The sequence below is a fragment of the Pinus tabuliformis genome, chromosome X (genome assembly GCF_031772625.1).
Source record: "Pinus tabuliformis cultivar Carrire ecotype Pingquan chromosome X, CPIR1, whole genome shotgun sequence".
Lineage (NCBI taxonomy): Eukaryota > Viridiplantae > Streptophyta > Pinopsida > Pinales > Pinaceae > Pinus > Pinus tabuliformis.
This window is the reverse complement of record NC_142308.1, coordinates 868,704,780-868,723,759: the sequence shown is the minus strand read 5'-3', so window position 1 is coordinate 868,723,759 and position 18,980 is coordinate 868,704,780. Positions and strand designations below refer to the sequence as shown.

The 18,980-nt window shown below is 41.2% G+C and overlaps 1 protein-coding gene across 1 annotated transcript in view; it reads right to left on the bottom strand.

Moving 5' to 3' along the window:
- Positions 1-18,708, bottom strand: part of LOC149142464 (uncharacterized) — an 80,802-nt gene extending 62,094 nt beyond the window's left edge. Inside the window, exons 1-4 of the mRNA XM_089447262.1 lie at positions 18,460-18,708; positions 18,283-18,353; positions 18,031-18,111; positions 17,611-17,654 (exon numbers count right to left, since the gene is read on the bottom strand). Coding sequence (XP_089303388.1) covers positions 17,611-17,654; positions 18,031-18,111; positions 18,283-18,353; positions 18,460-18,535 — 272 coding nt within the window. The 5' untranslated portion in view covers positions 18,536-18,708. The remainder of the gene's footprint in view (positions 1-17,610; positions 17,655-18,030; positions 18,112-18,282; positions 18,354-18,459) is intronic.
- Positions 18,709-18,980: the final 272 nt, after the last annotated feature.

Below are 18,980 nucleotides of genomic sequence, written 5' to 3'. Positions count from 1 at the left end.
ACATTGATATAGATAATGAAGATGAATTGATCGAGAGTGAGTCACAAGAGCTTACCAATCTTCATTGACAAAAGTCAGTCCGCATAACCAAGGGTAGAACCCCAATCAGTCAATCGAACACCATACATCCTAGACATAGGGAGTAAGGCAGTACACGATGCGTCCATCTGTAGTGCTATGGTCCAATATCCACTTTTCCCAACACATTGGCTAGCTGAGAGATACTTTCCATGAGTTCCAAACTCCATGGGTAGGATGTATGTTAGGGAATCCGCAAGAGAAGGTGAACCACTCATCCTGCTCATATGCCATAGAAGAAGGTGAACCACTCATCCTATGCATATATCATCAATCCTAGGGGAAGGTGAACCACTCACCCTACACACGTGTCATCAGTCATAGGGTAAGGAGAACCACTCACCCTACACACATGTCAACCATCATTGGGTATCACAAGGGAAGGTGAACCACTCACACTGTACACAACGCACCTATAGGGGAAGGTGAACCACTCACACTGTACACAACGCACCTATAGGGGAAGGTGAACCACTCACCATATGGTCGTTGATAGCTCCAAGAAGTACCCCAAGCCCCTAGGAGCTCCCAGAGCTCAATGTTCAACTCAAATGGTACCCTAATGGAAGGGTCCTTCCACGACTCCAAATCTCTCTCGGAAGGCTAAGAATTTGACCTTCCCCAAGGGCTTTGTGAGAATGTCAGCAACCTGCTCATCAGTCCTAATATGTTAGAGCCTTATTGCTCCTCATTGTACCATATCCCAGATAAAGTGGTACATGATATCAATGTGCTTGGAGCAGTCGTGGAACATGGGATTCTCTGAAAGGAAAATCCCACTTTGGTTGCCGCAATAGATCACGGTGGTATCCAGCACGTGCTCAAATAGCTCACTGAAGAGCTTCCTCAACCAAACAGCTTCACAACAAGCCATACTAGCTGCAATGTATTCGGCCTCAATAGTGCTTAGAACAACCGAATTTTGCTTCATGCTCATCCATGAAATCGAAACAGACCCCAATGAGAAGCAGCATCCTGATGTGCTCTTTCGATCCACCACACTGCCAGCGTAGTCAGCATCTGTATATCCATGTAGCCTCAGATTCCCCGCAGTGTATCTCAGCCCATAGTTGATTGTGCCATGGAAATAGCTTAAGAGATTCTTAGTAGCAATCCAATGTATGTGGTGAGGCTCAACCATAAATTGACTCAACGTATTCACAGCGAAACATATGTTCGCTCGAGTGTTTACCAAGAATATCGGGGCCCCCACAAGTTGTCGATACTCTGAAAGGTTTGCCAATTCAGGCCCAGCAGCACTTCCACATATTTAAGTTCCAACAGAGTAGACACGAACTTGCAATCCACCATCCCACATCTCTCTAGCAGCTTCATAATATATTTTCCTTGAGAAAGCAAAATATCACTTGGCTTTTGCTAGACCTCCAGGCCTAGGAAATAGTGCATCAGTCCTAGGTCCTTCATCTCGAACTCAGAAGTCAACTCCCTCTTACATTGATAAATGAAAGAGTCGACACTTGTCAGAAAGAGATCATCAACATAAAGGACCAAGATGAGAGGCATGTTCTTTTCAACCTTGATGTATAGGTTTGGATCAGCATAGCTCCTCGTAAACCCCAACCTCATAAGATAGTTATCAATCCTCTCATACCAAGCCCTAGGGGCTTGCTTCAAGCCATAGAAGGTTTTCTTCAACCTGCATACATGTGTCCTTCGATCTTGTACTTCGAACCCCTAAGGTTGTTCCAAGTAGACTTACTCCTTGATCGAGCCATGCAAGAAAGTAGCTTTAACGTCCATTTGATGTAGGTTCCATCCTTGAGTGCCAGCAAGAGCAATAACAGATCGGATTGTGGTATATCAAGCAACCAGTGCAAATATTTCATCATAGTCCACTCCTTCCTTTTGAGAGAAGCCTCGAGCAATGAACCTGGCCTTATATTTTTCAACACTCCCATCAACTCCATGTTTAATTTTGTAAAGCCATTTAGAAGTGACCACAGACTTGTCCTTGAGTCTAGGCACCACATCCCAGACATCATTCTTCATGATTGATTCATATTCCTCATTCATCGCATCCTTCCATACTTGGTGCTTTACGGCTTCTTCGAATGTGCATGGTTCAACTTGAACAATAGTACTCATAACAGCCAAGTACCCTTTATACCTGTTCGGCTTCTTACTTTCGCGAAATGCCCCTCTTAGAGTAGTACGTTTTCAGTGTCTTTGAGCCATAGAGGCCTTTTCCTTGAGGTAGAGGGATCACTTGAACGTGGATCAATAGGATGCATCGGACCATCAACATCGGGCATAGGCTCATTTGGCGGAAGTTCATCCTGTTTTTCTGTAGCATCATCATTGTCCTTCCTTGGGATAGGGAGATCTCTAGCTTTCCCAAGGGCAGAATCTTCATCAAAGGTGACATCATGACTTACCTCCACATCTCTTCTACCAGGTACATAGATCCTATATGCTTTTGAATTTTCATTGTAGCCAACAAATATACCTTTCTTCCCAAATGCTTCCAACTTATTCCTTTTCTCTTTAGGCACATGAAAATACACAGGGAAACCAAATATTCTAAATTGAGAAACATCACATTTCTTACCAGTGAAAACTTCCTTGAGTGTTTTGATTCTTGAAATCCAAAGCTTGATGCAGGCTCCTATTTTGAACATACACGGCAGTGTTGGCGGCTTCTCCTCATAAGAACTTTGGGTAGACCTTGATCATCGAGCATGGCATGAGTGGCTTCCATGATTGTTCGATTCTTCTTTTCAGCAACGCCATTTTGCTCAGGAGTGTATGGAACAGTTGTATCCCTCTTAATGTCACCCTTTTTGCAAAAGTCATTGAATTCATTTGATTCATATTCGATTCCAATGCCAGTCCTCAATATCTTGATCTTCTTCCCTGTTTGATTTTCCACCAATGCTTTGAAAGAACGGAACCATTTGAACACTTCATCCTTCGTCTTCAAAAATAAATCCATGTTTTGTGTGAGAAGTCATCCACAAAGATTGCATTATATAGGTATCCTCCCAACAATGTTACGGGCAACATACCAAATAGATCATAATGGACCAATTGAAGAATATCGGTAGTCTTGCTTTCACTAGAAGGGAATGGTCCCCTTGTAAGTTTCCCAGCTACACAACCCTGACAAACACCTTCATGGTTCATATTGAATTCGAGCATACCTGTAACCATCTTCCTTACCCCAGGTAAGGCTTTGTAATGTAAGTGGGCGAACCTCCGGTGCCATAGTTCAGATTGAAGAGAAGTATCGCTTGCCAAAGCTCCCAATGGACTTCCTCCAACTTGATAGAGACCATCAACCCTAAATCCAAGAGTAAATGCATCTTTAGGGTTTCTTTGCCAAATACGTACCTTTCCATCAACGAACGCTACTTTGAAGCCTTTATCTTCCATTGCAGAAATAAACACCAGGTTCTTCTTCAAATCAGGCACATACAACACTTCTTGTAGATGAATGGTTTGACCTTGATTCAAGTGAAGAGTAACAGTACCTATCCCTTTCACAGGGTAGGTGGCATTATCTCCAAGTATGATCTCCAAATTAGTCTTCTTTTCAACCAAATTTGAGAGGGCCTCCTTGTACCTAGTGAAGTGCCTTGAGGCTCTGTTATTGCTCAAACTAGCAAGGGCCTGAAAGGGATCCCTAAAGGGAAAATGCTAGACTAAGGGCAACAATGGAGACTTAGCCCACTATCACCTCAACTAAGGTTCCCTACTATTGACGGATTTTCACCGATGGGAGGAGACCCGGTATGCTACGGAGTCACTAATGAAGGATAAATCAATGAGTGGATGTGGAGTGACCCAAATGATTCCCTTTCCAAGAGAGGTTGAAGAATAGAGCTTGTTTCCCAATCCCTAAAATCTTTATTGAAATTGGTATCCTGAATGGTTCTTGAAGAATTGTCTTTTCAAAGGAACGAGACCAAGTGGACCCAGTCTAGGGTAGGAGGAAAGAGTTTAGTAATCAATGATGTTCTTACCCTAGACAAGGTGGGGGAAACGATCAAAGAAAGAATATACACTTAAAGGTGTTAAATTGATCCTATGAGGCACTAGCCTTGGGGAGGCTAGGGCAAAGTTTGATCTCGGAGCTAAGGCTTGGATTTTCTCACAACTCCACCGTCGGAATGGCCTCAAATTTGGAGGAGGTCTTGAGGAGACACCAGCGCATGAGAGGCTAGGAGATCAAACATTTTGGAGAGATAGTTTGCCAGGAAAACGATGCCCTAGGTGACCCAACTTGGCTAGTCCTAGGAAAAGGTGAAAGAAGTTGATTTAAGGTGACCACCTTTTGGTAGATCAATGCCTTAGTCTTGGGATAATGGATTCTATGATAAATATGAGTTAGGACCTTTGGTTCCTAGTCAAGGAGGCCTCAAGACTACTTCGCTAGTCTTCTAGGTCAAAGAGAAGCGATCTTGCAGCTTGTATACTTCGATGTGAAAAAGGTGATGGCTTATCAAGATAAATTCGTTGATAGAATTACCCTAGGAGATTTCATTCACATTACATGGTCCATACATTGAAAGATGTTATATAGAGACAAAATTCCACAATTTAAGTAGTAAATGCATGCAGCAATTAGTCCTAAAAATAGTGAAAATCTCAGTACAATGTTTATGACAAAGTAAAACAAGCATAGCATTAAAAGCATGTACTTACATGTAATAGAGTATATCCAACCATCCACAATTTGACAATATAGAAGCTCCAAGACAAGATAAACCAAATCCACACATCAAAATTCATCCATAAAGCTCCAATTCATGCTCCAAGGAAAAGTGCGAAATTCTCAAGAGAGAGAAGAGATCCAATCCAAAGTCATGATGAGCAATAGAACTCATCTTACTTGTATTTATACACTAATGAGGAGTTTGAATTAGCGTCCTTGACCTACATAAGCCCCAAAAATAAAATAATGTTCTAATCATCTAACTTTTGGTGACAAGCCCACCAAACTAGCTCACAAATGAAAGAATAAGCCTCTCAAGCGGTCAAATAATAATCTGTGCATGTCGTAGAGCCCTCTAAGAGGCCTAATGAAGTCCACAAGTGTTATAATGAAGAGTAGGACCCTCAAAAGTGATGGACAAAGGGTTGGCCCCTTATTCTCCAAACAATAAACCTGTGGTGCTCCCAATGGGTGTGGGGGCACAACAATAACCTCATGGGTTTCCAAATTAGTCGAGGATGCATGTAGATCGTTTGCAAGGGATCCGATGATGGTGTAGGGGATACCACATCATCCTACAAGTCCTGGGTCAACTGCCAAGTGCATGGTACATTTGTGGGGCTGGCTGGCGAAAGGTGAACCAGGTGCATCATCCTTGTCCAATGGAAATATCTCGAGCATCTTTGATCATCCTCGGGGATCCATGGAGTATTGTCTACTGTTATGGAGGCCCATGGCTCTCAGCACACACCCTACGTATGCCAATGTAGTCCTCTGGATGATTAGGACCCCGTATAGGGAGACCAAACCCAAGATGGAAACCATCTGCAATCCTGCATAAGATCCAATGCATCCCCTAGCCTTCCAGTACAACAAGTCATTAGGGAAATCGAGTAAATGAGCTTACTACCATGGACCACAGGTAGGGACTTCATAATGGTCTACCCTTCCATAACAAGCTTCGGGGTGTGCCAATGTCTCCTAAACTCCAAATGGGGTTAACCAAGTATCCTATTAGATGCTTTCTACTTCTAAAGGGGATAATATGTTCAAGGTACATCCTTCAAAAGGTGGTGGCATGTGACAGATAGGTGAATGAAGTAGGGGATGAGAAGGGGCAACCCTGGGCCACATGTTGGGGTACAAGGGTAGCTAATAAAAGGGAAGCCCACACTTGGGTTTATAATGTATAGGAGGGAGCAATCATGGTACATGAGGTGCCTCGGCCTTGATTTTTCCACCCTTCTTTATATGTCTTTTGCCTTTTTATGATGTTCTTTTATTAACTTCTCGAGGCTCAAGGGGTGAGAGCATGATGCATAAGATATAGTAGTGAATATCCCCTTTTGAAGGTAGGGCAGTTCATTGCCCACCAGGAGTTGGGACAATCATGGATTCCTATGTGATGATGGAGGCTCATAGAACCTATAGGAACCAAGGTGATGGCCATGATGATGGAGTGGAGCTCATGTATTGGCTTTTGCCCACGTGCTAAATGTGTTTGTCTTGGCCATCTTTTGCATTTTGTCATACATTTTCATGTTGAATGTGGCCAAATATGCTTTTATCTTTCTTTTTAGTTGCATCAACCTCTGGGCATCATTCCAGACCCAACCCAAGGTGTGGGTGAGGGGAAGGGGAGAGCTAACCCTATGTGGACCCAGTGCAGGAATGTGAACCCAGGAGGGAGAAATGATGAATGGGGTAATAATGAGCGGAAAGAGGATAATATATGCAAACAAGGGAGCGGGACCACACAACCAAAATCAGGGTTTCCCATGAAATACCATCCTTAAAGTCAAATGGTCAGTAAAAGAGATCCCACGGGGCTAGAATCCAAGGTTAATACCCAAAAAGGGGTATAGGGGACAAAAGCACAAACCTCACCCATTCTTTCTGTTGAATCCCCCCATTAATCCATGCCCATAAGTGTCCATGATAAGCAAACTACAATACTCAATTACCAAAAGACAAGGCATGCCTTTAGGTTCGGGAGGCCCAACTTCAAACATACAATCACGACAGATGGACGAGGGACCACATGGTTGGCTCAGGTGGTGGAGAAATGGCACAATGAGCTAGCTGGTGGCTGCAAGGGGTTGTTGGTTGCTGGTTGAAGACCATCTTGGAGAAAAAAAAATTCTCCTAGGGATATCACCCACAAAATGGTGGGTAACATCTGGCTCCAACTAGAACGTGATCTCTCAAAGAAGTGAGCGGAGGTCCTTGAACGCGAGGTTACGAGAACTCTACCAATCTCTTGGTTACTGTAGACTTGTCACCTGAACATATAATAGATGGAAAAACACGAGACAACATGCTTTTGCGGTGTCTCATGATCGCACATGCTATATGTCAGGCCATAAAATCAACAGAAAATAAAATATGCAAATATGCATCTATCTACCATGAGAAATATCGTATGACGTTAGTTCTAATGCAAAAATCATCATGCCATGCATCCTACTCTAACATGTATATGACGAAGCTATTATTAAGTGTAACATAAAGTTAGTGCAACCAACATATCATCAAGTCAATATAAATATCCCTGCCTATATGATTACTCATGCAGTAGACCTCAAACCGAATGCAAACCCAAACACATTGAGGATGTTGCGGGTGGGAGGTGGGAAAATATGATGCCCACACATGGATGATTATGTGAGAAGAGGTAAGAAAAGGATGTAATCTAGTCCATGAGATATTCTCTTGCAACCAAAATATGGAGATGCCAACAATCAAGCTAATAAAAGTTTGATGGATGGCAACCTCTGGCATATCACTTCCACCATTGTCCTTATTATTTACGTCATGGCTTATGGCCTTTATCGGGTTCTAATTAGTAGGAAAGGGAGGCACATGATGATTACACTAGAGAGGGGAGACTATGGAGTGATCGAAACCCTGAGGGTGTGTCCAAGGAGGAAAAGTATAATCAATTAAGGGCTCTTCCTTGACACTATACTTGGGAGGGTGGAAAGGGCTCATAGTTACTTGAGATCATATGACCAGGGGTAAGGGAATCACTTGATGAAGACTCAAGATAATGATCAATAGGAAAAAGGGAGGAAGAAGTAGTGTATTCAACAGGTTTTGCTTTCCCAAAATCATAATCCAAAGGCTCAAGTGATTTGAACATAGAATCATTATCAAGGGAAGTGGGAGCCTTATCCATTTCCTTAGTATCAAAGATTGGGTCTCTCCTAAAAGGAAAATTGATCACTTCCAACTGCCCCTCTTTATGTAAAGGAAAATGAAGATTCTCCTTCCCAAAGGTATCAATGGATATGTCATCATAAATAGTGCCTAAGGGGAAGGGAAGACCAATCTCATCCTCATCCTCCTTGTGGGTGTCGTAAATGGGAGCACAATCAAATTAAGGACCAGCAATTTCGCATTTCTCCTTTTCAATGTGGAAATAATCTTCAATGTCATATATCAAGGGGCTAATGGGATCATCTCTCTCAAGGTTTTCAAAAGAGGATTCATCGAGAGTAATATCCTTGAGAAAGGTAGGGTTGGTCTCAATTTCACTTTCCATAAATTCATCATTACCAGCACATGTGTCCTCAAAATCATCATTTTCATCATGCGGACCCAAGGAGGACTCGTCTTCTTGCTCATTACCTAGACTCTTAATGTCTTGATGATGCTTGATGAAGGCTTCCTCTTGGATGCTTAATGCAAGGTGCACTTGAAAATGTCTAAGAAAGCCATCAATGAACTCTTCAATAGATGAGATGCTCTAGGTTCATGACCATGCAGCCATGAGTTATGACCACCGAGAGATCCCATGAATAATAACATAAGGACATCTTGGTGGACAACCTTCTCTCTTAAAGCATATGCATTAAATCTTTCTGCATGGTCAATTGCGGAGAGTGGATCACCATCAAACACGGGCACCCCACGTACCATCCTCCCTGTGACATGATTAGGATGCCTAGGGATGCTAGCAATGTCCAAAGCAGGAAATTTATCAAAGAATAACAACCTATTTGAGGTATACATGAAAAATATGTAGGAGTCGCCAGGGTGAAATTAAAGATGCCTAGAAAAATGCTTGCTTCAACCTACAAGCATCGACCTTAAAGTTCAACGAAGAACTAGGGCTTCGTTCTTCCAATGGAGTCCTTATTATTTACATCGTAGCTTATGGCGTTTATCGGGTTATGATTAGTAGGAAAGGGAGGCACATGATGATTACACTAGAGAGGGGAGACTATGGAATGATCAAAACCCTGAGGGTGCGTCCAAGGAGGAAAAGTATAATCAATTAAGGGCTTTTCCTTGACACAATATTCGGGAGGGGGGAAAGGGCTCAAAGTTACTTGAGATCATATGACCAAGGGTGAGGGAATCACTTGATGAAGACTCAAGATAATGACCAATAGGAAAAAGGTAGGAAGAAGTAGTGGATTCAATGGGTTTTGCTTTCCCAAAATCATAATCCAAAGGCTCAAGTGATTTGAACATAGAATCATTATCAAGGGAAGTGGAAGCCTTATCCATTTCCTTAGTATCAAAGATTGGGTCTCTCCTAAAAGGAAATTGATCACTTCCAACTACCCCTCTTTATGCAAAGGAAATTGAAGATTCTCCTTCCCAAAGATATCAATGGTATGTCATCATAAATAGTGTCTGAGGGGAAGGGAAGACCAATCTCATCCTCATTCTCCTTGTGGGTGTCATAAATGGGAGCACAATCAAATTGAGGACCAGCAATTTCCCATTTTTCCTTTTCAATGTGGAAATAATCTTCAATGTCATATTTCAAGGAGCTAATGGGATCATCTCTCTCAAGGTTTTCAAAAGAGGATTCATCGAGAGCAATATCCTTGAGAGAGGTATAGGGTTGGTCTCAATTTCACTTTCCATAAATTCATCCTTCCCAGCACGTGTCCTCAAAATCATCATTTTCATCATGCGGACCCAAGGAGGACTCGTCTTCTTGCTCATTACCTAAACTCTTAATGTCTTCATGATTCTCGATGAAGGCTTCCTCTTGGATGCTTAATACAAGGTGCAATGGAAAATGTCTAAGAAATCCATCAACGAACTCTTCAATAGATGAGATGCTCCTAGGTTCATGACCATGCAACCATGAGTTATGACCACCGAAAGATCCCATGAATAATAACATAAGGATATCTTGGTGGACAACCTTCTCTCTTAAAGTATGTGCATTAAATCTTTCTACATGGTCAATTACAAAGAGTGGATCACCATCAAACACGGGCGCCCCACGTACCATCCTTCCCGTGACATGATTAGGATGCCCAGGGATGCTAACAATGTCCAAAGCGGGAAATTTATCAAAGAATGACAACCTATTTGAGGTATACATGAAAAATATGTAGGAGTCGCCAGGGTGAAATTAAAGATGCCTAGAAAAATACTTGCTTCACCCTACAAGCATCGACCTTAAAGTTCAACGAAGAACTAGGGCTTTGTTCTTCCAATGGAGTCATTATTTATGTCATGGCTTATGGCCTTTATCTGGTTATGATTAGTAGGAAAGGGAGGCACATGATGATTACACTAGAGAGGGGAGACTATGGAGTGATCAAAACCCTGAGGGTGTGTCCAAGGAGGAAAAGTATAATCAATTAAGGGCTTTTCCTTGACACTATACTCAGAAGGTGGGAAAGGGCTCATTGTTACTTGAGATCATATGACCAGGGATGAGGGAATCACTTGATGAAGACTCAAGATAATGACCAATAGGAAAAAGGGAGGAAGAAGTATTGTATTCAACGGGTTTTGCTTTCCCAAAATCATAATCCAAAGGCTCAAATGATTTGAACATAGAATCATTATCAAAGGAAGTGGGAGCCTTATCCATTTCCTTAGTATTAAAGATTGGGTCTCTCCTAAAAGGAAAATTGATCACTTCCAATTGCCCCTCTTTATGCAAAGGAAAATGAAGATTCTCCTTCCCAAAGGTATCAATTGGTATGTCATCATAAATAGCGCCCGAGGGGAAGGGAAGACCAATCTCATCCTCATCCTCCTTATGGGTGTCGTGGAGCACAATCAAATTGAGGACCAGCAATTTCCCATTTCCCCTTTTCAATGTGGAAATAATCTTCAATGTCATATTTCAAGGGGCTAATGGGATCATCTCTCTCAAGGTTTTCAAAAGAGGATTCATCGAGAGTAATATCCTTGAGAAAGGTAGGGTTGGTCTCAATTTCACTTTCCATAAATTCATCCTTCCCAACACGTGTCCTCAAAATCATCATTTTCATCATGCGGACCCAAGGAGGACTCGTCTTCTTGCTCATTACCTAGACTCTTAATGTCTTGATGATGCTTGATGAAGGCTTCCTCTTGTATGCTTAATGCAAGGTGCACTTGAAAATGTCTAAGAAAGCCATCAACAAACTCTTCAATAGATGAGATGCTCCTAGGTTCATGACCATGCAGCCATGAGTTCTGACCACCGAGAGATCCCATGAATAATAACATAAGGACATCTTGGTGGACAACCTTCTCTCTTAAAGTATGTGCATTAAATCTTTCTATGTGGTCAATTGCGGAGAGTGGATCAGCATCGAACACGGGCACCCCACGTACCATCCTTCCTGTGACATGATTAGGATGCCAAGGGATGTTAGCAATGTCCAAAGCGGGAAATTTATCAAAGAATGACAACCTATTTGAGGTATACATGAAAAATGTGTAGGAGTCATCATGGTGAAATTAAAGATTCCTAGAAAAATGTTTGCTTCACCCTACAAACATCGACCTTAAAGTTAAACGAAGAAATAGGGCTTCGTTCTTCCAATGGAGTCGCCAATAATGATATGTAATATGTTGTATAGGGAACAAAACACACATTTCGTATCCCCGGCAACGGCGCCAAAATGTTATTGCTCAAACTAGCAAGGGACCTAAAGGGCAAATGCTAGGCCAAGGGCAACAAATGGAGTCTTAGCCCACTGTCACCTCAGTTAAGGCTCCCTATTATTTACGGACTTTCACCAATGGGAGGAGACCCAGTATACTATGGAGTCACTAATGAAGGATAAATCAATGAGTGGATGTGGAGTGACCCAAATGATTCCCTTTCCAGAAGAGGTTGAAGGATAGTGCTTGCTTGCTTTCTAAGCAAGGTACAATGTCTTCTAAGAGAGGAACGACAAGATTTGAGGGTTAGGTTTAGGAGATGTGATTCGTGAAAGAGTTTCCCAATCCGTAAAATCCTTATTGAAATTGTTATCCCAGATGGTTCTTGAAGAATTGTCTTTTCAAAGGAATGAGACCAAGTGGACCAAATCTAGGGTAGGAGGAAAGAGTTTAGCAATCAATGATGTTCTTACCCTAGACAAGGTGGGGGAAAGGATCAAAGAAAGAATATTCACTTGAAAGTGTTGAATTGATCCTATGAGGCACTAGCCTTGAGGACGCTAGGCAAAGTTCAATCTCGAAGCTAGGGCTTAGCTTTTCTCACAACTCCACTGTCGAAATGGCCTCAAATTTGAAGGTGGTCTTGAGGAAACACCAGCGCAGGAGAAGCTAGGAGATCGAATATTTTGGAGGAAAAGTTTGTTGGGAAAATGATGCCCTAAGTGACCCAACTTGGCTAGACCTAGGAAAAGGTGAAAGAAATTGATTTAAGGTGACCACCTTTTGGTAGATCAGTGCCTTAGTCTTGGGAGAATGGAGTCTATGATAAATATGAGTGAGGACCTTTAGTTCCTAGTCAATGAGGACTCAAGACTACTTCGCTAGCCTTCTAGGTCAAAGAGAAGCAATCTTGCAGCTTTTATAATTCGATATGCAAAAGGTGATGGCTTATCAAGATAAAGTCGTTGATAGAATTACCCCTAGGAGATTTCATTCACATTACATGGCCCATACATTGAGAGATGCTATATAGAGACAAAATTCCACAATTTAAGCAATAAATGCATGTAGCAATAGCCCCTAAAATAGCGAAAATCCTAGTACAATGTATATGACAAAGTAAAACAAGAATAGCATTAAAAGCATGTACTTACATGTAATAGAGTATATCCAACCATCCACAATTTGACAATATAGAAGCTCCAAGACAAGATAAACCAAATCCACATATCAATATTCATCCATAAAGCTCCAAGTCATGCTCAAAGAAAAAGTGTGAAATTCTCAAGAGAGAGAAGAGATCCAATCCAAAGTCATGATGAGCAAATGAACTTATCTCACTTGTATTTATACACTAATGAGGAGTTCGAATTAGCCTCCTTGGCCTACATAAGCCCCAAAAATAAAATAATGTTCTAATAATCTAACTTTTGGTGACAAGCCCACTAAACTAGCTCACAAATGAAAGAATAAGCCTCTCAAGAGGTCAAATAATAATCTATGCATGTCGTAGGGCCCTCTAAGAGACCTAATGAGGTCCATGGGTGCCATAATGAAGAGTAGGACCCTCAAAAGTGATGGACAAGAGGTTGGCCCCTTGTTCTCTAAACAATAAACATGTGTTGCTCCCAATGGGTGTGGGGGCACAACAATAACCTCATGGGTCTCCAAATGAATCGAGGATGCCTGTAGATCGTCTGCAAGGGCTCTAATGGTGGTGTAGGAATGCCACATCATCCTACAAATCTTGGTTCAGCTATCAAGTGCATGGTACATCTGTGGGGCCAATTGGGCAAAGGTGAACCAAGTGCATCATCCTCGTCCAATGGGAATATCTCGAGCATATTTGATCATCCTCGGGGATCCATGGAGTGTTGTCTACTGCTGTGGAGGCCCATCGCTCTCAACACACACCCTATGTGTCCCAATGTAGCCCTTTGGATGATTAGGACCCTGTACAGGAAGACCAAAACCAAGATAGAGACCATCTGCAATCCTGCATAAGATCCAATGCATCCCCTAGCCTTCCAGTACAACAAGTCATTAGGGAAATCGAGTAAATGAGCTTAGGGACTTCATAATGGCCTACCCTTCCATAACAAGCTTCGGGATGTGCCAATGTCTCCTAAACTCCAAATGGGATTAACCAGGTATCTTATTAGGAGGTTTCTACTTCTAAAGGGAATTCAAGGTATATCCTTCAGAAGGTGGTGCCATGTGACAGATAGGTGAAGGAAATAGGCGATGAGAAGGGGCAACCCTGGGCTACATGTTGGGGTACAAGGGTAGCTAATAAAAGGAAAGCCCACACTTGGGTTTATAATGTATAGGAGGGAGCAATCGTGGTACATGAAGTGCCCCAGCCTTGACTTTTCCACCCTTTTTTATATGTATGTTGCATTTTTATGCTTTTCTTTGATTAACTGCTCAGGGCCCAATGGGTAAGAGCATCATGCGTAAGATATAGCAGAAAATATCCCCTTTTGAACGTAGGGAGGTTCATTGCCCACCACGAATTGGGACAATCATGGGTTCCTATGTGATGATGGAGGCTCATAGAACCTATAGGAACCAGGGTGATGGTCATGATGATGGGGTAGAGCTCATGTATTAGCTTTTGCCCACGTGCTAAATGTGTTTGTCCCAGCCATCTTTTGCATTTTGTGGTACATTTTCCTGTTGAATGTGGCCAAATATGCTTTTATCTTTCTTTTTAGCTACATCAACCTCCTACCATCATTCCAGCCCCGACCCAAGGTGTGGGTGAGGGGAAGGGGTGAGCTAACCCTATGTGGACCTAATGGAGGAATGTGAACCCAGGTGGGAGAAACGATGAATGGGGTAATAATGAGTGGAAAGAGGGTAATATAAGCAGACAAGGGAGCGAGACCACACAACCAAAATCGGGGTTTACCATGAAATACCATCCCTAAAGTCAAATGGTCAATAAAAAAGATCCCACGGAGCTATAATCCAAGGTTAATACCCAAAAGGGGTATAGGGGACAAAAGCACAAACCTCACCCATTCTTTCTGGCGAATCCCCCCCCATTAATCCATGCCGAGAAGTGTCCATGATAAGCAAACTACAATACTCAATTACCAAATGACAAGGCATACCTTTAGGTTCGGGAGGCCCACATTCAAACATACGATCATGGCAGATGGGAAAGGACCACATGGCTGGCTCAGGTGGCAAAGAAATGGCGCAATGAGCTAGTTGTTGGTTGCAAGGGGTTGCTAGCTGTCGGATGAGCATCTTGGAGAAAAAAAAATTCTCCTAGGGATATCACCCACAAAATGGTAGGTAACAGGGTCCACTATTAATCAATCAATGATCCAAAGTATCTGGATGAGAGGCAGTAGATAGAAAAAAATAAGATAAAACTCATTTTGTTTTTCTACAACATTATTTTCATCATACCTGGTATTTCTTGTACTTTTGGGAGGTCGACCATTTCCATTTCGAACAACAGGAGCATTCCTCTTTCCTTTGTTGTTGAACCTGTTGTTCCTTTGATTGCCATTACCTTTGAAATTGTTGTGGTTGTTGTTGTCATCATCCCTTGGAGAATTCTTCTTGTGAGGACACTCTCTAGCATAGTGGCTGAACCTATTGCAATTTGTAGCACCTTCCTTTTCTTCCTTCTTTGAATTCTTTGTTGAATCCTTGACCCTATCTCCTTTGACCAACATTATTTTTCCTCTTAGCATGAGCGGAGAAAACGGTAGGTTCATTTCCATTTGAGGGCTTTTCTCTCTCCATCATCCTAGTCTCTTCTTGAGTACTTCTAACCAATAACTCATCAAAACCAGGTATCCTGTCATTGTTGAGAATGGTGCTGACAAATACGTTCCATGGTCTTAAAAGACATCCAAGAGCAATGAGCGAGAGCTCCCTGTCAGAAATAACTTCTCCAACAGATAGCAAGTCATTCTTGATTTGCGTTATTCTCATGAAGTATGATTGAACATACTCCCCTTTATCCATTTTGATGTCCTTCAACTTGTTCTTGAGAAAGAGGATTTGATTTGCATTGTTCACTTTGAACATCCCAACCAGCTTATCATATATCTCATTAGATGTTCCCAAATCAAAAATATAGGCAACCAAATTTTTTTAATGGAGTCTATGATAATTTTCTTAACTTTGACCTCAAATTTCTTATACTACGTCTTTGCAGCCGCAGGTGCATTTGAAGGAGGCTCCACCACTTTTCCATGCACATAGTCCATTGCATCATGCGCTTCCAAAGTCAATTCCAAAGTCATCTTCCATGCAAGATAGTTAGATTTGTCTTTGAGCTTATTCTTAGTTTTCAATTAAGATGTAGAAGTCATTTGTCCAATAGTCTGTCCAACTAATCTCTCTTAATGATTGCTTTTCTCTCTCTTGCTTGGGCTTTGTCTTCACCTGTGACCTGGGCTCTGATACCATGTTAATTTTAGTTAACAATGATATGTTCTATGCTTAGCACAATTACATCAATGTTCCTTTAGCAGCCCAATGACAATTTCCAATTTAGTTTTCCAATAGCAATCACACTGACAGTAACTGTAGATAGAACATGAACAATAAAATGTAGAAAACAAGCCAAGACAAGAGAACACCAAATTTGGTGGATGCCAAGGAAAAACCACAATGTGGGGAAAACCCTTTTGATCAATTCTTCTTATTATTATATCAAATGTTCAGCAAAGAGAGAGAGTACAAAAAGTCAAAATCGACTTGTCAAAACAGCTTTGTCAAATCTGCAGTCAAATTCAGCCCTAACCAGAAAGTCAAAGATGGTCAACACAGCAGCAAATCATCCTCTTTGGTGCTCGGTCAAATGCAGTCAAACTCGGCCTTCAGCAATTGTCAAAGTCAACCCCAAACAGTAACAAATCTGTGGTCAAACTTGGTCAACCTGAAGCCAATTCTGCAGTCAACACAGGTTAAACAGCCCAGAAAATCTCAGTTTCTATGCCAATCAATGCAGCCTGGCCAAACAGAGTCAAACCCTCCAAAATCACAGTCAAACTTGCTCAAACAGTCCTTGGTCAACGTTGATAAAAATTCAGTCAACTTCTGAAATTTCCGGCCGTGTACTTTTGTCTGAAATTCATCCTCCTTGCCACACATGTGAGTGAGGAGATATGCCAAATAGTTGTACAAACCAATGAGAGAAGGAGAAAGAAGAATGCGCGAGTGAATGAGGTGCCAAATGAGGTTGGAGGTCACTTATATTTATACGAGTCATTGATGGTGAAGTGCAATGTCTTTTGGGTTTCATGAGCCTACATGATGATGTGGCCGACCTTGACAATTTGCACATGTGTGGGCATAAATTCAAAAACACATTTCTGCTTGTCCGAATTTGATGATCTTTAGGTCAATTTTGGTCCTCTCGAAAAGAGGAATTCGATGCAATCATCATCTCCATCAAATAAACTGTCCAAAGTGTCATTTGGCCCTAGTTGCCAATTTTAACAAGATTTTTATTAAATATAAATCTGATCAACTATAGTTATGGGTTTTGCAGGTTTTAAAGTATCTTGTGCTTCGAATTAAGAATGATATTTATCTATTCTGCCAAAGATCAACAATAAATTCATTAGCCTCCTGTAACACCCTGTGTCATATGTCCCTTAATTTAATCGAATGAGCAGTAGAAGCCCACTTTTAAATTTAGTAACTAACACATCTTTCTGAGAATCTGTGTCGTTTCTGTTACATAATACACCTTGATACAAGAGGCTCAGCTATTTAATGTTCTAAAAACCAAAGACTTGCGAAATAAACAAGGATGTGGGTAGGGAAAGCCAAATAAAGTGCATTTTATACCTCATTTCTCAGATCTATGTAACTGACGAATATTCATATATAAAACAGTCGCTTGACACTATAGTCATGTATAGAACAGTAGCTTCCAAGAGAGGCCAGAATGAGAATAGTTTCAAATTCAGATATTTCGACCGCAAACAGACATGCTATTGGCTGCCAGAAGAGGAAATACTTACGTCCCTGAGAATGCTATTATGCCACTCGTTAGCAGACTCCCAAACTGCCCAAACCAACAAAACAAGAAGGATAATTGTATGAACAGAAGATTGTGGAAATCGACCCAGATACAATATTTTTCAAAAATCCATATGTACAATTTAGGCCAAGAAAACAGACTTGGAAATGATAATGAGAATCTGACCACATAATCCCTCTATGTCACAACTAAAGTTTATAACACGAACATGGTAAGTAAAGTGTCAGCAAGAGATTAAAACCCTAGACTCCAGTATTCAGGTTCAGCCAGAAACGGGCTTTGGATTCTTTTATGTAAATCCAATCACGCTCCATGAATTGGCATCATCACCACTAATTGAGAATTAGCACCCACTGGCTCTTACACAAAACCGACAGGATGACTATACCAGAACACTTACAATGTGCGGATGCCTAGTAGCCGGAGCTGCCAACATCGCTGCTGTGTGAATTAGATGGTACAAACTTGCAGTATGCCAAACCTGATAAAATTCCGATTAGGGAAGGGAATGAAGAGACCTTAGATAAAGATTTGAAAACAAAAACTCCATTGTCATTTCACCCACAATATTGAGTCTATTACAGTGTTTTTAGTACCATGGATTTCATCAAAAACAAACTGGAAATAAATTAAATAATCAATTGAAACTTACTTCTTTATAAGCTGGGTTAGCGGGCTTGAACATGTGAGCTCCATAAGTTCCCAGACCCAGAGCTGCTATGCCTGTGTGTGTAAGTGAAGGGCAACGAATATGAATGTAAGGCACAGATAGATAGTTTAAATTAACCCTAAAGACTGATTGTAAGAATTTCCCAGTGACGGTGGTTACCTGAGATGCCAGCAACCCTGTGCCAGACCAAAGGACCCATTTCACTCAAACCTTTCAGCAGATTTTTCGCAGGCATTGGGGATGTAATTTTGGGGCATATCAGTTATTCTTTGTGGTGTGGGGGTATTCTGTGCCAGTGAGAAAGCATTTGACTATTAACCAATTGTGGAGATTTAATGATAGTTCAATCAAATCAAATTTGGTAGAGAACAGAGCTTAAAAATTTGATTTCAAAGAATCAAATGTAAATTTTCTTTCATTTGATAACGTTACTTTATTGCATATCGCACTAGATATAAACCTGAGGCAGAAATTTGATCTCAATATAAACTTTCTTCATGGGATAATGTTACCTTATTGCATATCTAGTCTAGATATGAACATTGATGCAAATTATTGTGCGAACTTTATTGAAATTCTGTGAAAAACTTGGAACTTAAGTTATTGCTCAATCTTTTAGATTTATTGATTTGTGATATTTTTTGAATTTCTTTCCTAATATTTTATTTAATGGATTTAGG